Raw genomic sequence first — 18660 nt, 5'->3', positions numbered from 1 at the left:
CCCTCCCGCAGCTGAGGCTCCACTGGAACAAAGTTAGCCCAGGTGCTGAGGATGGCTCCATAGCCTCTGCCTCAGGTGCTAGAATGGCTCTGGTTGTAACGGAGCAACGTTCCAGATGGGCAGAGCATCGCCCCCTGGTGGGCATGCCAGGTGGATCCTGGTCAGGTGCATGCGGGAGTCTGTCTCTCTGCATCCTTGCTTCTCACTTCAGAAAAATACCAAAAAAAAAAAAAAAAAAAAAAAAAAAGCCTGCGCAAACACCCTCTTGGTCATGTAAACCCACAGGGAAAAGATTTCTACTCTAGGCCAACATGGCCTCCTTGGGGGCTTTTCCATGGCACAGATCACTTTTCAGTAAGTACTTTAATCTCCACAATCACCTTGTAATCTCCTTAGAAAGAGGAAATACTCTTTATGTACCTACGTGTCCTTCCTAGTGCTTCCATGTTTCTTCATAGTGTTTCAACAGAATTCTGCTCTGTAGTAAGTATTTGCTAAATAAACTATTGTGAATGAAAAAAACTAGAATATACATCATTATAAGAAACTAATAATTAACTATGTGTTTAATTTTACATTTATTTTAGTGTTTATAATAGTTTAAACTTGTATTTTTAAAAAGACTTTTTAAAAGATTTTATTTATTCATTTTTGAGAGAAGAGAGAGAGAGAGAAAAGAGGGAGGAGCAGGAAGCATCAACTTCTATATGTGCCTTGACTAGGCAAACCCAGGGCTTCGAATCGGTGACCTCAGCATTCTAGGTTGATGCTTTCTCCACTGCACCACCACAGGCCAGGCTAAAACGATTTAAAAACTAAAATATGGCCCTGGCCGGTTTGCTCAGTGGTAGAGCGTTGGCCCGGAGTGCAGAAGTCCTGGGTTCAATTCCCGGCCAGGGCACATAGGAGAAGCACCCATCTGCTTCTCCACCCCTCTCCCTCTCCTTCCTCTCTGTCTCTCTCTTTCCCTCCCGCAGCGAGGCTCCATTGGAGCAAAGAAGGCCCGGGCGCTGGGGATAGCTCTGTGGACTCTGCCCCAGGCGCTAGAGTGGCTCTGGTCGCAACAGAGCGACAACCCGGAGGGGCAGAGCATCGACCCCTGGTGGGCAGAGCGTGGCCCCCGGTGGGCGTGCCGGGTGGATCCCGGTCGGGCGCATGCGGGAGTCTGTCTGACTGTCTCTCCTCGTTTCTGGCTTCAGAAAAATACAGGAAAAAACCCCCCAAAAACCCAACAACTAAAATATAGGGATCATAGAACATTATCATTTTCATACATTTCTAGTTCTGCTCCACCCATACCATCCTTCTTCATATAATCTCAATGCAATGGTTTGTCTCACAGAGGTTAGGATAAAGTTTTTGATATAGTTAGGAAGTAGTAGGTTTGGCTAATGTGACAGAGACCTAAACAACAGTGACTTAGTCGAGATAGAAGTTTATTTCTCTTTGCTGTAACAATATAGAGGTAGTCAGTCAAGGATCAGTAGAAATTTCTGCTCCATGAGGTCATCCCAGAGCCAGACTCCTTCTATCTAATTACACTGCTTCCCATTCTGATCCATATGGTCTCAGGTGGCTTGCCATCTTGATCATGTTCTAAGCTGTGGGACAATGTAAGGGGCATACCTTGTCCCTAGAGCAGTGATCCCCAACCCCCGGGCCATGGACCAGTACTGGTCCGTGGGCCATTTGGTACCGGTCCGCAGAGAAAGAATAAATACCTTGCATTATTTTCGTTTTATTTATATTTGAGTCTGAATGATGGTTTATTTTTTAAAAATGACCAGATTCCCTCTGTTACATCCGTCTAAGACTCACTCTTGACGCTTGTCTTGGTCACGTGATACATTTATCCGTCCCACCCTAAAGGCAGGTCCGTGAAAATATTTTCTGACATTAAACCAGTCCATGGCCCAAAAAAGGTTGGGGACCACTGCCTTTGAGGACGTGTCTCAAAGGTTGCCCATATCACTTTCCTTCATATCCAATTGGCCAATACTAGTTATATGACACTTGGTTGCAGGGAGGTGAAGAATTTAGTCTTTACTCTGGGTAGGCTAGTGCCCATTTAAAAAAAACTCGTGAAACATTGGGAATAAGGAATATAATGGATACTGATGGACTACCAACACTTACTGCTATACAGGGTCAACAGAATTTCACAGGTCCATAATATAATATTCAGAAGAGTCAAGTCACGGAAAACTGCTTGTGATAACAAAGTCTAGTATCATAGTTTCCTGCAGGCCTGCTTACATACTTTCAATCATTTTCATCCTGACCTTTTCCTTTTCTTTCTCCGGACAATTTAGAACACCTGCTTGCAAACCTTTCCCAGTATTTCTACCAGTCCTCTGACTGCCCCCAGATTGTGTGATAACTTACATTTGCAGACATTAATTCAGTTTGCATTACAGACCTTTTATTCTTCAATCCCTATTAAATTGATAACTAGACCAGGGGTCTTCAAAATTACTATGTCTTCTGAGCCAAATCCAGCCTACCATGTATTTCTGTAAATAAAATTTTACTAAAACACACACTCTTTTGTTTACATGTTCTCTATGGCTGCTTTTAATGTGACAACAACAAAATGAAGCAGTTGCAAGAGAGACTGATGGCCTGTAAAACCTAACATGTTTACAATCTGGCCCTTAAAGAAAAACTTTGTCAACTCCTGGGCTAGACTGGATGACATTAATTCAGTGTTCTTTGTACGTTTTTAATTTTGTGATTTTTATTCAATTGAGGGCAGACTTCCCACAAAGCCTTATCTCTTTCTGTTTGGGCACTTCCACTGACTCTACTCACTGGTTCAAGCTCCGAATATTCACCCAGATGTTTTGTCTTTCTCTGCTTAGACAAAAGCTGACATCTGGAAAACCCTTATTCATCTTTCAAGATCTAAGTCAAGAATCTAATCCTAATTCCAAAGTGTTTGTTGACCCACTCAGTCAAATAGATCACTCCTTCATGGTGCCATCGTTATAAGGGTGCATCATATGATTCGAGCCCCAGCAAGCTGGATGAACCAAGACACAGAATGAAAAGGAACTTGAAAATTAGTGTTTGATATTTTGAAAACAGCATCAAAGTAGTTATCATGAGAGAAAAAAGTAGTACTTTGTTGAGATTCCTTATTGCAACTTCATGTTTTGGTAGTTCCTTTTATTTTCAACTACATGAGGTACCACAATCTTCTCAGAGTTAGGAACTCTGAAAATCTTAATGTGGTTCTGTATTGTCGAACTTAACACACAGCTTGAACGGCTTTGAATTCATTGCCCGCATTCCCTACTGGAACTATAAGCTCTGAGTCAGTGACCATATCTTTTTTTTTTTTTGTTAAGACTTTATTTATTCACTTTAGAGGGAGGGAGGGAGGGAGGAAGGGAGGGAGAGAGAGAGAGAGAGAGAGAGAGAGAGAGAGAGAGAGAGAGAGAGAGAGATGGGGGAGGCAGGAAGCATCAATTCCCATATGTGCCTGGACTGGGTAGGCCCTGGGTTTTGAACCAGTGACCTCAGGGTTCTAGGTTGATGCTTTATCCACTGTGCCACCACAGGTCAAGCCAGTAACCATATCTTTTGTCTTTAAAAAAGTACATGGCCGACCTGGCTTGTGGTGGTGCAGTGGATTGCACATCAACCTAGAATGCAGAGGTCACAGGTTTGAGACTCTGGGCTTGCCAAGGCAAGGCACATATGACAAGCAATGAACAACTAATGCGAAGCAACTGTGAGTTGATACTTCTTGCTCCCCACACCCAATCTCGTAAAAATCAATCGATAAAAAAGGGGAGGGGCCCTGGCCGGTTGGCTCAGTGGTAGAGCGTCGGCCTGGCGTGCAGGAGTCCTAGGTTCGATTCCCGGCCAGGGCACACAGGAGAAGCACCCATCTGCTTCTCCACCCTTTCCCCTCTTCTTCCTCTCTGTCTCTCTCTTCCCCTCCTGCAGCCGAGGCTCCACTGGAGCAAAAGATGGCTCAGGCCCTGGGGATGGCTCCATGGCCTCTGCCCCAGGCGCTAGAGTGGCTCTGGTTGCAACAGAGTGATGGCCCAGATGGGCAGAGCATCACCCCCTGGTGGGCGTGCTGGGTGGATCCCGGTCAGGCGCATGCAGGAGTCTGTCTGGCTGCCTCCCCGTTTCCAGCTTCAGAAAAATACAAAAAAAAAAAGGGGGCCCTGGCCAATTGGCTCAGTGGTAGAGCGTCTGCCCTGCGCGTGGAAGTCTAGGGTTTGATTCCCGGCCAGGGCACAGAGGAGAAGCGCCCATCTGCTTCTCCACCCCTCCCCCTCTCCTTCCTCTCTATCTCTCTTCCTCTATCACAGCCAGGGCTCCACTGGAGCAAAGTTGGCCCTGGCACTGAGGATGGTTTCATGGCCTCCACCTCAGGCGCTAGAATGGCTCCAATTGCAGCGGAGCAACACCCCAGATGGGCAGAGCATCGCCCCCTAGTGGGCATGCCGAGTGGATCCTGGTTGGGCACATGGGAGAGTCTGTCTGACTGCCTCCCCGCTGCTTCTCACTTTGGAAAAATACAAAAAACAAACAAACAAACAAATCCCCAGGACATGGCCTCCTAGAAACATATCCTGGTAAATGAAATCAAACCAAATTAAATGTCTCCTAGGTTTCTTATGACATTATTACCTGATATAGAAATACATCCCTGGAGGAAATGTTTTTCATAATAGAAGTATAATTGAATTATTAATTTTATCAAGGGTTTCCAATGCTTAGATAACAAATATTTGCATGCTTTAATTCAGTATAATTCAGTATGTGAGATACTAGGAAAATGGAATTTATTATTTCTTTCCTCTTTTCACTATCACATCTCTAAAAATTAAAACTAACATAATTTCCTCCCCTATGTTATGTAACACTGCCACCAGGCTATTTTCCTACCCCTGGCCCCTAGTACCAACACTGGGACTATGCGTAGAAAGCTTAGCTGCTTACAGGGAATACTCACTTCAAGAAGATGAGACCCAACTGAAACAGCTTCCCCGAGACAAACGTCAAGACTCTCACTGTGCTGTACTTCCTGACTAAAAACTATTATGCCATCTACTCAATCTATACCAACCAGTTTGTCACCAGGCAAAACCCAGTTCAGACCCTAAGACCTTTGAACACCCTTTCTAAATCTCCCATTTTGAGACCTTCCTAAGGTTCTGGCGAGGTGGTTTCTTATGCAAGAGGTCCAGGAACAGCTTTGCTGCATCAGTGGCTGCTCTGGTAGTCTGTCAGGGAGCTGACAGCTGACCTGACCTGCCTTTCTGATGGCTGCTTCATCCTACACTTCTTTTTATTTTTTATTTTTTAAGCATAAAGGTGAAAATGCATTTATAAGGTTGGACTTGATTTCATTAAAATTTTTTTTTAAGCCTTTATTCATTTTAGAGGGGGGAGAAGGAGAGAAGAGAGAGAGAGAGAGAGAGAGAGAAGGGGGGAGAGGCAGGAAGTATCAACTCCTATATGTGCCTTTACCAGGCAAGCCCAGGGTTTCAAACTAGCAGCCTCAGGGTTCCAGGTCGATGCTTTGTGCACTGTGCCACCACAGGTCAGGCCTTGATTTCCCTTTGAACACAGACCCAAATCAGTCAAATCTTTGATGTTCTCGTATATTTCACATTTAGAACCATATATAAATATTGGTTAATCATCTCAAATTTTAGCTTCCTCTTTAAGTTGAAGAGTGAACCTAAGAGAAATTAGTTATTAATTCTTTCAACAGATACTTATTTAATGCCTTCCATGGGTCAGTCTCTCTTCTAGGTGCTATGTTGTAGTGGAGAAAGATGGAAAATAAACAAACTAATCTATAGGAACCACAAAAGAAATAACAAGTGCTATTTAAACAATTATCTAGAAAATAATCAATAAGGAAAATGGAACTTCAGAAGAAAAGCATCTTCAAGTTCACTGAACTAAAATATTTTACAATGTAATAGCTTGGCTGCTGTGAGAAACATCACATCAGGCTGGACAGTATATTTTGCATAGGGAGCTTCCAACAAAGCAACATTCAGACCAGATTTGAGACTGAAAGCCAGCCATCATCAACTGTTTGAAAAAATCTGTGGTATAAATTATTACACTTATTACTTCATTAATTAGAAAGAGAGTTTATGATATATGCTAACTCCTGTAAATAAAGGCCAGTAGTAGGAATGAAAAAAACCCAAACAAACCAAGCCTGCATTTCCTTAATTGGGAGAGACTTGTGGCCCTACAGTGCACCTGGCTGTCAAGAAGTAAGCCAGAATGGCCCTTAGTATGGAAAATGATTCCAGATTAATTAATTAGACACTTAATTGGGAAATTACCACATTGCACATAAAAAATATAATTAAAGAGACGTATACATTTTCCTGTTTGCCTTTTTATTTTATTTTTTTCAATCTTCTGAGTTAAGCATTTGAGTGCCATGTTTCCACTACTGGTGGAAGGGCCTGGGTAAACTGTAGACAGTAATCTGCCAGATTGAGCGTAAAAATTCCCACAGAAATGGCATCTGGGTTAATGAATATTCACAGGATACCTTGGCAGTCTCTCAAGAATACCTAATACTGGCCTAAACTAACCTCCTGAGTAAATAAGCCCACCACACACAGTGCTGGGGTCCACAGCCAGACTGTCTGGTCACCCTCCTGCCTGCGCAGAGCAGGGAGGATTTTTTAGGAATCACTAGAAACATCCACTTTAAATATTTGCACTTAAAGTAAATTTGCTTCAAGTCCTCTACATACTTCATCAATGACCAAAAAAAAAAAAAAAAAAAAAAAGCCACAGAAAGTATCCTTATTTTAAGATGTTTCTGAGAAGCATACATTTTTTTCTTTTTCTTAAAATTCTTTTAAGTCTAGTTTTCTCCACTGTGAACTCAATGACCCCAGTCAAATCAAGAGCTGGAAAGCCCGTGGTACTGAGAGCCCTCCACACACTGAGCCAGTGTTTAAGGGAGGGAATGAGGGGAAAACACCATGGCGATACCCTGGGGGCCCTTTTTTCACAGTATGAAGCTCCCCCTGCTCTCCTTAGAAGACATCTCGTTTCTCCCACGATCCCAAGATGGGAGGAAATGGCAATAATCAGAAATCAAATTTCAATTGTATCAATACCTGGACTTTATTTTTTTCCTTCTGGATATTTTCTTTCCTCTCTTAACTTCTCTATGTCTAGCAAAACCAATAAAAGTTTTGTATAGAACTACCAACTTAAGAAAGAAAGTAGAAGTAGAAGCATCCATCTGGGCTGGCCTGAGCTTACTGAAGGCGAGAACCTGACCCTGTGGACTCTGTACGGGTCTGGCCTCGGGCAGCGTGGCTCACAGAGAGCTGACCTGACCTGTGAGGTCGTGACAGCGTTTAGACCAGAGTGCCGGTAGTGGCTGGAGAAGCACGGTGAACAGATCTTGCATACAATTCACCTTTACTTAACCACTTGATAAAATAGTATTTGTAAGTAAGTTCTTCTAAAATTACAAATTCAAGAATGTTATAACTAATAACTGTAACAATCCAAAACGTCAATCAATCAGAAAAATTAAGCAATAAAGGTTCATAACCAAAAAAGTATTATTTAAATGTATGCATGCAATCTTTTTAGTAAGATTACAGCTGACAAAAAGAAATTAGGCGTGTTTTTTTTTGTTTTTTTTTACAGAGACAGAGAGAGAGTCAGAGAGAGGGACAGATAGGGACAGACACCCAGACAGACAGGAACAGAGAGATGAAAAGCATCAATCATTAGTTTTTCGTTGCTCATTGCGACACCTCAGTTGTTCATTGATTGCTTTCTCATATGTGCCTTGACCGCGGGCCTTCAGCAGACTGAGTAACCCCTTGCTTGAGCCAGCGACCTTGGGCTCAAGCTGGTGAGCTTTGCTCAAACCAGATGAGCCCACGCTCAAGCTGGCGATCTCAGGGTCTCAAACCTGGGTCCTCTGCATCCCAGTCCAATGCTCTATCCACTGCGCCACCACCTGGTCAGGCCATTTTCTTTTTCTTATAATTTTGTTCTTATTGCTTTATATTTCATAATCCCTTTCCCTTTATGATGCAAAAGCCATTTACAGAGAGAGAGAGAGAGAGAGAGAGAAAGAGAGAGAGAGAGACGTGACTGCACAGAGACCTGAAGCTTATAGTACAAAACAAGCAGATAGATCCAAGCTTTTAATGAGTTGTCAGGTAAAGTTGATTACAATATTATATGACTTACTCCTGAAATAAATTAACATAGAGCTAAAGTATACACTAAAATTTTTTCTTACCCAATGAGGCTTTATTGTAAATTATATTACTTCCAGGTTTGCCTTCTAAATCTTAGCTTAAAACAGAAGGGTTGGAAAATTTCTTAGCTAAAATAGAAGGGTTAGGAAATTTCTCAGCTAAAAACAGAAAGGCTGGGAAATTTTAGCACAGAACTATTGTAGGGAGATTAAGGCAAATTTCAACAGGTTCCTCCCTGAGAAATAAAGAGAAGATTCAACCTTAGTAGTCAAAAGATGTAGTCCATCTGGAGTGTAACCAAGTAACTTCTTAAACATTACCTGATTCTGCTTTAACGTGGACACAAGTTTCTGCAACGTAATATTTTCTTCTTCCAGCTCAGTATAGTCCTGCAGGAGACGGGCCTCTCGGAATTTATATTCTCGTATTTCATCTTTCATCCGTATTCTCTGCAGCTCCACCATTTCATTGTTCTGAAACAATATAATTAAGCATCAATATAAGACTTTCTTATTCTAGATATTATGAAGTGTAGATAAAGTCTGGGTAGTTAAAAATAGTCATGTGCCACTTAACAATGGTGATACATTCTGAGAAATTCACCTTTAGGTGATTATTTCATTGCATGAACATATTAGGATGCATTTACACAAACATAGATGGTCTAGCCTACTACACACCTGGCTCTATGGCGTAGCCTATATTGCTCCTAGGCTACAAGCCGGTACAGCATGTTACTGCACAAAACAACAAGAGATTAAATCAAGCACATGAGAAAGTGATGCAATCAAAGGATACAGTAAATACAAGATGTATGAGGCTGCTCCTGGCATAGCATGGCATACTGCCTTATAGCAATAATGTCTTATAGCAAACTTTATTTTTAATTCAGAAAAGTACACTCTAAAATAATGATTAAAAGTACATAATAGTGGACACATAAACCAGTAACATAGTTGTTTATATCATTATCAAGTACTATGTACTGTGCATAATTGTATGCGCTATACTTTTATATGATTGTCAGTGCAATGGGCTTGCTTACACCAGCATTACCATAAACACATGAGTCATGTGTTGTCCTATTATATTAGGACAGTTCTGATGTCACTAGGCGATAGAAATTTTTCAGCTCTATTATAATCTTTTAGAACTACTGGCACATATGTGGTCCATCATTGGCCAAAACATTGTTATGCAGTGCATGACTGTATCTTAACTTCAAAGCAATGATGATACTTCAAAATACCGGCAAGAACTGAGATGTGGTATGAAAATATTGATCACAAAGTAGTAACAGGTGCTACTAAGTTTGTTGCCTACACTCAAATGGAAAAAATGCTAAATTTCATTCTGAGTTTAGTGAAAACAGAGATATAATTATTTTTCCCATCCAAGTTTCTTATCCTGAATTCTAGCCATCAACTCCCAGGACCCAGATTAAGAAACTCTTCTGCTTTTACTTGTCATTTAGGTTTCAGTTCAAATGTCATCTCCTTAGAGAGGTCTTCCATGAATAGTTCGTGTAAGACAGCTCTCCCCTCTTCACTCACCATCACCCTATGGTTTATTTTATAGACCAGCATCTAGCATTGAGTAGGTGCTCAAAAAGGAATTGTTAAAGGGATAGCACTGATCATTACTTGAAATTGGTTATTTACTTACCTTTTACACTTTTCACATTTATTAAATTTTCCTTTTTCATTTGGCTATAATAAACCTTTTTATATTGCTCATCAGTGTGTTCTAATTTCTGGCACATTTAGGCCTTCACAGCCATGGGATGAATAACAAAACAGCAATGCTAACAGTTCAACATAAAATTTAAAAAAGAATATTATTGTATGGATGGTGGCTTTTTGTCTTGCATTGATGTAGAGTGAGGAACAAAGGGAGAATAACACACTTTGAAATAAAACATACCTAAATTTATGAAATAACTGATATTTAATTCTTTTTCACTATACAGTCCAGTGACTTGGAGAGGGAAACATTTTATTTCCTCTTCCCTGGACAATACTTTGAGCACATATGCTCATAAATTGTAAAATAAAAAATGGTCGTTTATTGATAAAGCCAGATTACAAAATTGCATTAAATTCTTTTACTTTGCAGAAACATGAAACTTTGATATTTTTCTAATTTTTAAAAGATCTACCATAATTGAATGATATATAAATCATTTCCCTTATTTATATTTATAAAGCAATGAAAAAGCCTGATAAATTGGATGCCAGTTATTTTATATAAAATTATAAAGAAAATGTTAATGACCAGAAGCCTAGCTCATATACATTGAGAATTAACCATAAAATCTTATATGGTAAGACAGCAAATGTCAAGATAATTTTAAGACCATGGCAAAGCTAGTGAGGATCACTAACAAATACTAAAATAAAACAGCTAAGGAAAACGCCTCATGCTAACTAAAGAAAAGCTTGGCTGGGATACTGGCTAAGTTGAAAGACTTGCCTGAAGTAAAACAGACATCATAAGACCCAGAGAGAAAAAATGATCTTATTTATTTTGCTAGAAACCCTTGTTTGAATTGTCAAAGATTCGATTCTATGGGCAATATTCTTTGCTTCCCTAATAAATTTAAAAGATTGCTCCTGTTTTGGGGGGGGGGGGGTTTCCGCACCACTCATCAGACATTTATGTCCCAGTGTTTTCTTCCTGGGATAAGACTAATGAGAGAAAAGAAAAGCAGAGAAAAGGGGGAGAAAATGGCACGACCAGGGACAGCGTGCAGCCTTTGCCCTTCACCTCCAGAGACCTGGGCCCCGCCCCTCCTCAGGGGACGGGGTTACCCTGAAATGTGTGGACAGATGATCCTCATTATTAGCATTGTACCTGAATATAGCAGCATTCTTAAAATTTTAATTAACATGAAAAGGATTTTTTTATATAGGAATAATAAATTTCCCCACTTCTACTATATTAGAAGAAAATATAAACATGAACACTCAGCACCACACACAGAATAATGTATAAAAAAATAATAATGCCTTCCAATTATATGGCTCTTAGCACTTTATAAATTATTTATATTCGTTGTCACATCGGATCTTAATAGTAGCTTGTGTGATGTAGGTGACAGACACTCCAGTTTTCTCATCTGTAAGAAAATGGGGATCCTAATACGTACTTAATATTATAGGGTCATTGTGAGAGTTTAATGACAATACATGGAGGACTAAGCAGGGACCCCAGACACACAGATAATTTATTGTAACAAACAGTGCTGTTACAAAGGCTCACACCAAAGGGCTGAGCAATCAACACTCCTGGGAGAGGCAGGGGAAAGCGTCATAAAGGAAGTTACATTTGCGCTGAACCTTGAAGGGCAAGTCGAGTTAACTATATAAATGGTTGAAGAGGACAGACTTCCTAGCCAGAGGTCAACTTCTGAACAAAAGCAGAGGCACATCTGTGCTGAGGGCAGTGCTAAAATACCCAGTAGTCAGCTAGAGCATTTCCTTATGCCACTCTAGAAAAACTGCTAATTATTCTCAGCTTATGCAAGCTTGGTGTGATTTCATACAGTAAAACGTTAAATTACAGATTAGTGTTGTTAAACTATGAGACAGTCAGAGGAAGCAAAATGTTTTCAGTGCTTGGAACCCTTAAAGTCCTTAACTTGGCAGTGGTTTGGGAAATATGCAGTCTCCTGTGGCTGGAAGAAAGTAACCTGAGACAGATTTTACAAGAAATTCTATGTTAAACAAAGGAATTTGGGGAACCAGAAAAGTCTTTTAAGCAAAGCAGTCATGTGATCAGACCTATGTTTTGGCAAGCGACTCTGTTCAGGGCAGGGATAGAGGAGGTACAAGAAAAAAGCCACAGAGAACAAGCTAAGTAGCTGCTCCAACAGCCCAAAGTAAAAGAAAATGAGGAATGCTGAGGAATATCTCACTTAGAATGAACAGGACTTGGTCATTGATTAATGTGATAATAAACCAACAAACAAAAAGTAAAAAACAATGGTGTAAGTAAGGATAAATGAACTCAAATACAGCTGTAAGAAAAAGAGAAATTGGCCCTGGCCAGTGGCTCAGTGGATAGTGTCGGTCTGGCATATGACATCTCAGGTTCAATTCCCAGTCAGGGCACATAGGAGAAGCGATTATCTGCTTCTCTACCCATTGTCCCTGTCTCCCTCCTGCAGCCAGTAGCTCAACTGGTTCAAGAGTGGCCTCAGGTGCTGAGGATAGCTCTGTTGGTCTAAGTGCATCAGCCTCAGGTGCTAAAAGTAGCTTGGTACTTGAGCATTGGCCCCAGACAGGGTTGCCAGGTAGATCCCAGTTGGGTTGTATGTGGAAATCTGCCTCACTAGCTCCCCTCCTCTCACCTAAAAAAGAAAAAGGAAAAAAGAAAAAAAGGGGAGGAAAAAAGAAAAAAGAAATTTTCCAACGAAGTGAATGTGAAAGTTAATGATGTTCCTATAAATAATTTTAAGTAATATTAAGTTGGATGGTCGAACCAGGAATTTCTGGATCTGTGAGTGGATAGTGGAAGACAGATGGTCTGATCCAAGTGGGGAAAGTTGGACAGAGGAAAGGATGGGGAATGTGGTTCCGGCTTTCTCACTTCTCTCCCAGAAAGCTGCCAGTCAATGCCAGGGATTCAGGCAGTTCAAGACCGAAACACTTCCTTTCCTTCATTGTCCACAAACAAACACCTCCCTTGTTAAAAAGTGGACAATAACTCTCCTGGCCCTTCCCCAAGCAGGAATTCTCTGCACTGGGGCCAAGAATGCTTAATCTTCAGTAATTAACAAGGTGATGGATGCAGAGGGAGAAATCACAGTAAGGTGAGACCCACTGTTCTATCACGCAGCACCTTGGGCTTCACAATTCTTCAGGAGAGCTATCGATGAACACAACAAGATAATGAGTATACAGTATAGTCAGCATTCCCAAATGCAATCCAGACTTAATAACTGGGCAATCACTAGAAAAACAAACAGGACAAGTTTGGAGTGTGGGTGATAACAAACATGCTCAGCCTGACCTGCGATGGCGCAGTGGACAAAGCAGCAACCTGGAACGCTGAGGTCACTGGCTTGAAACCCCAGGCTTGCCTGGTCAAGGCACATGCTTTTCCCCGCCTTTCTCTCTCCTCCTTTCTCTAAAAACCAATAAACAAAATCTAAAAACAAAACAAAACAGAAAAACATGCTCAGAAAGAAAAAAGAAACATAAAGAGATAGGCCATGGCTGGGAGAAGAGAAGTAGGACTTGGGGACAGCATTTTCCACACTGAGTTCTGAAGCAGGACAGTTCAGTGCAGGGATACTAGGACTCACTCAAACATAAATTTGAGAAATATTAGCTTAAATAAAGTTACATATTTTTGTTGTTGTTCTCCAATCTCTTAATATACTAGTATGCACTAAGACTATGTAAGAGTAAGACAGGGAATGCAGCGTGTGCTAAATTTATTTGCCCACAAGACCTTTGCCTTTTTCAAGGAGCCTTCTGAATAACCCACAAACCAAATGATGGGAAAATATTACTCTGAGACAAGAGAAAACATAGTATCTTTGCAGATGGTGAGGTAAACCACCAAGTTCCTTACAGCCCAACTCCAGATCCATCCCAAATGCACAGCTGAAGGGACCGTCAGATTTAAATAATGGCATAAAATTAAAGCAGGAGTGGAGAGATATATAAAAAAAGGTGAGACAAAATGATTGGGTCCTGATTGGCAATGAGCGAGTGATTATACAAGTGTAATAAAGCTATAATGAAACCAATTCTTACCATGAAGAGATATCTGAATCTTGCTGATTGTGGCACCATGAGGGTTAACTTTCCTGGACTGAATTTGAAGCAATACAGGCATCTTTCCCATGGGATATCTGCCTCCATTAGAAGTCAAGGACCAGTTCATTTCACAAGCAGTTCACATTTCAATGCCTCATTTCAAATGTTTATCATAAGCAAAGTCTTGACAGCCACAAAAAGGCTGCCCTTCTATTGTACGTACACATTTGAAATGAATGGCACAAAATAAATGACTGGTTTTTCCTACACTCTGATTTGTAGTTTTGTCCTTCTTTTATTTGTATAAAAGGATATTAAAATACAGATATTGTTCTAAGTAAAAGAAAAGAGTTTAATAAACATTTACATTGCAGCTCAACTGGGTAGAACATGTGCTTAACAGGAAAGCATTTTGTGTAAGATTTGTTTGGAATCAACTTTATTAAGATATAATTCACAAGCCAATAATTCACCCGTTTAAGATGTACATTTCAACAGTTTTTAATATAGTCAGAGTTGTGACCATCAGCATAATTAATTTCAGAACATTTTTATCGTCACGAAAAACGATGTCCATGCCCATTAACGACTGCCCTCCTCCCCACGCTCTCATCCCCTCCAGCCCGAGGCAACCACTAAGCTACTTTCTACTTGCCGATACTGGACATTTCATATAACTGGAATCATACAGTATGTGGTCTTTTGAGACTGCAAGATTTTACAGTTTGGTTACTGCTGACAAAATATTTTTGTTTTTTGAAATCTATTGACAGCTTTACTGTAGCAAGAAACGTATTTCACACAATATCAGCAAAGTACTGCATTGTGCTGGCATTGATCCAGTCATTTATCAGACATAGTCATCGTGATATTATGTTTCACAAGCAGGATCATTTAAATTTCATTCAGTGGGCTGCAAGTTATTTTCTATCAATAGAAAGATGGCTTTGTGACCTGGTATTGTAATGTGAATACACTGATTTTTGTTTTGGAATGAGTTTTTGCAGATATAAAATACTGGATTTTTTTCTCTCTTTTCTATAATCAAGCTTGAAGTCAAGAAACCAAGATAATTTCCCAAAATGGGCTAGTTGCTTCTTGCTTGATTTTTCTTTTTTAAGTTCCTCATTTGTTAATTTAAAGATGCAAAACTCCATACTGAATGATGGGTATGACAGTTTTCCTTTCTCATACTATCTCCTTATAATTACAAATATACACACTGCTCTGATTGCACAGGTACTATAATAACCTATTAAAGGAATAGGGAAATGTAGGCAATACACTAAGTAGATTTAAAATATACATTGTGCACTACACATGAAGGCTGGGTTCACAATATTCCAGAAATAGTTTGATCTCCAGCAAACATCCTTCCGCTCAGCCTTACAGACTTAATTGCGACCTGGCGTTAAAGCATGACCTAACCCACGGGACAAAGAGCATCAACAGTCTCACAAATCACTGACGATCACAAGTAATTTTAGTCCCCATCACTGTGGAAACACACTATGTAGAGACTGTGACTGAGAAAAGACATCATAAAAGGAAAAGTGAAGAAAATGAAAGTAATAGTATGCATTAAAGTGGCTTTTTAAAACATTGAAAGAAAAAATTACACAGTGATGAGAAAGGAGGAGGAATTGCCAATCACAAAATGCAAGATGAGTGCCTTCAGAATACAAAGGCTGGCCAGAAAAAAGGAATTAATATAATTTATAACTCGCTTTGAAATGTACAAATTATCCCTTCAAGAGACTGAAGGCTATTAGAGACACTATTTTTGTTTACACTTTAGGTATGTGTGAACAATAGAGGCTAATTGATTTTTACAAGCTATCTGGCAGGTCTGACCCAGCTATTTATTTTTGTTGCTATAAAACACCTGTATTACTCAAGATACAAACTTTAGTCCAAATGGTAATAGAGAAGAAAGTTAAAAGTAATAGTGTCTTACTTTACTTAGACTTTTAATACAGTTGTTGAAATTGGAATGCCAGTAATAGAGAAGAAAGTTAAAAGTAATAGTGTTAATAAATAAATAGTGTCTTATTTATTTTCATTACTCAATTGAAGTCTTCAATATATGAAACAGAATAAAAAATAATAGCTGCAGGAAGGTAACTACTTTATAAAGAGGTGGGTGGTAGAGTAAACCTAGCTCTGGACCTGGACCTGGACTCAATACTGGCTTACACCAAAAAAATTTGGGGGATTTTCAGTTTTCTCACCTCTAAAAACGGGAAAACAGCTTTTCAGCTCAACTCCAGAGTTGTCAGAAATAAATGAGGAAGTATTTCTAAAAGCACGTTCTAAATTGTCATGAGCTATCATACGTCTTTACCAAAAGGTAGTTTTTAGAAAGAAGTCAGGCAAAGGCTTTTGTAGGCGGTGCTAGAGCTCCTTTACGGTGTTCTTCATCCGTAACCGTTTGCAGACTCTTTGAAAAGGCCATTCAACGTGTACCTATGACTCTGATTCATCTCACGAACAGCGTAAGATGAAGAGATACTGATGCCAGACCCCCAAATTATAAAATATGTACAAATGAGTAAAAATCTCACTTCTACCTTTTCTCACATCAGCCTCATTACCACCCCTGCCCACTGTCTTAACATTTTTTATATACCTCCAAAGTTTCATGTCTTTTTTTTTCTTTATGTCTTATTTATTTTCAAACTTTACCTATAGAGCCAACTTATTCCCACATGAAAATGACCATGGTTAATATGTGCTTAGTGCAATATATGTTACAAACTCTGAAGTATTGAGGTTTCTTAACTGGCATTCCAATTTCAACAACTGTATTAAAAGTCTAAGAAACTGAAAGATGTATTTTTAAAGTAATTATTAAAGGTGATCAGTTTTATACTTCTTATAATCTCCACTGAAGTTTCCCCAAAAACTCTCCCTACCAAGGCCTTCCTGGTATCAGCTTTGTCCTTTGCCCTGAAATAAGTGGAAACTGAACTTTGGAATCACCTAAAGAAAGGAACTCTGATGTGGCAGGAGTCATAGGCTGAGATACAGGAGAAGACCGAGGTAGTGAAATGTAAAATTTATAAGGTCCAGGCGAGAGGTAAACAATATTGCAAAGGACAGGGACTATGGTGAATGAAGGCTGGGATTCATGTGCAGTCAAAGATAACTCTATGTTCATCTCCAGAGACCCTTGGACATCTGTGACTGACCCTGGGCCACTAACCAGGATGAACTAGATTAGCTATAGTGACTTATAATGTGCTGTTAAATATAGACACACTCTACTAGTTTGTTTATATTATTTGTAGGAAATTTAAAGACTGATGATTGGTACTTGGCTTCTTAGATAACACTTTCTAATTTAGCTGCATGAGCAGCATGGTATACAAGACTTTTTTGTAAACTTGAGAGTCTTGGCTCCCCGGAAACTGGTATCTTGAGTCTATCTTAGTGCTTCACAGCAGCCTGAACACAAAGCATATACCATGAGGTTAAGAAACGGCCCTAGAGCTGGGTCTGGAAATTGCAGACCTCCCTCTCTGTCGCCTGTTTTTTCTCCTGCTGCACCACATCCTTTAGTTTATCAAAGCTGAGGCAGGGCAGAATAAACCACTCCACAATGTGCCCCGCCCCTTTGGCATGTGGATTATTTCAAGTTGATGATAATTGAGGTCTAGCATACTCAGGAACAGCCTTCCACCTCTCCTTAACTGCCTAAAAGAATCCAGGTAAGGGGACTGTACCAGGATGAGAGCTATTACCAGAGATAACATTTTATATCAGAAAGACTTACCTGCATGGCATGCAAACATCGGCTCACCAAACATCTGCTCTTCTCACCTTCTTGTGAATTGTCTTCTGCCCCTTTGATGCCCCAGACCCCTAACTGCTCCTTAGCTCAGGATGGTACAAAAACCGCAACTGCCTGACTTCTGGGGAGTCTCAAGTATTTTTTCAATGTTTATTTTATTTATTTTAGAGAGAGGAGAGGGGAGGGAGAGAGAGACAGGAGCACCGGATCTGTTCCTGTATGTGCCCTGACCAGCAATCAAACTGGCCACCTCTGTGCTTCGGGATGTTTAGGTGATGCTCTAACCAATTGAGCAATCCAGCCAGACCCATATTTTTATGGAGCTCCCATATGTATAAAATTTTTTTCTTCTTGTTAATCTGCCTTATGTCAATTAAATTATTAGACCAGCCAAAGAACCTAGAAGGGAAGAAGAAAAACTTTTCTGCCCCCTATACAACGTTATATGACTATGCCCTCTAGTATCGGGTGAGTTCTTTCAGAGATCTGACCCTGTATACTTGCTGCAACTTCAGTAAAAGTAAACTAAGCCAGAAATTGAGGCTAAGAAAGTGGAGTGCAATCATTATGGACTGCAGGTGCTCTCAGGAAAGACATGTTAGAGAACACGAGAGGGCACAGCCTCTTTCCCTCACATTTCACACACTCAGAGGAGACTGAGTTGCTCATCACCAGAAGGCAGAACAAGAACATCCACATCAGCCCCAAAGAGAAACAATGTGTGTTAAGGACACAAACAGGCCTGATTGGGCCCTGATTGGGCAGTAGCTAGAGCGTCAAACTGGGACATGGAGGACCCAAGTTTGAAACCCCAAGGTCACCGGCTTGAGTGCGGGCTCATCTAGCTTGAGTGTGGTTTCAC

General features: G+C 40.2%; 1 protein-coding gene across 6 annotated transcripts in view; it reads right to left on the bottom strand.

Annotated features, from left to right (window-relative positions):
* The window catches only part of BICD1 (BICD cargo adaptor 1), a 233090-nt gene that overhangs the window by 80029 nt on the left and 134401 nt on the right, over positions 1 to 18660 (bottom strand). For all 6 annotated transcript variants that reach the window (XM_066368923.1, XM_066368928.1, XM_066368927.1 and 3 more), the window contains exon 3: positions 8558 to 8710. In XM_066368923.1, the coding sequence (XP_066225020.1) occupies positions 8558 to 8710 (153 nt within the window). The remainder of the gene's footprint in view (positions 1 to 8557; positions 8711 to 18660) is intronic.

Source organism: Saccopteryx leptura, chromosome 2 (genome assembly GCF_036850995.1).
Source record: "Saccopteryx leptura isolate mSacLep1 chromosome 2, mSacLep1_pri_phased_curated, whole genome shotgun sequence".
NCBI classification, from domain to species: Eukaryota; Metazoa; Chordata; class Mammalia; order Chiroptera; family Emballonuridae; genus Saccopteryx; species Saccopteryx leptura.
Note: the sequence above shows the minus strand (reverse complement) of the source record. Positions and strands in the feature narration are given on the sequence as shown.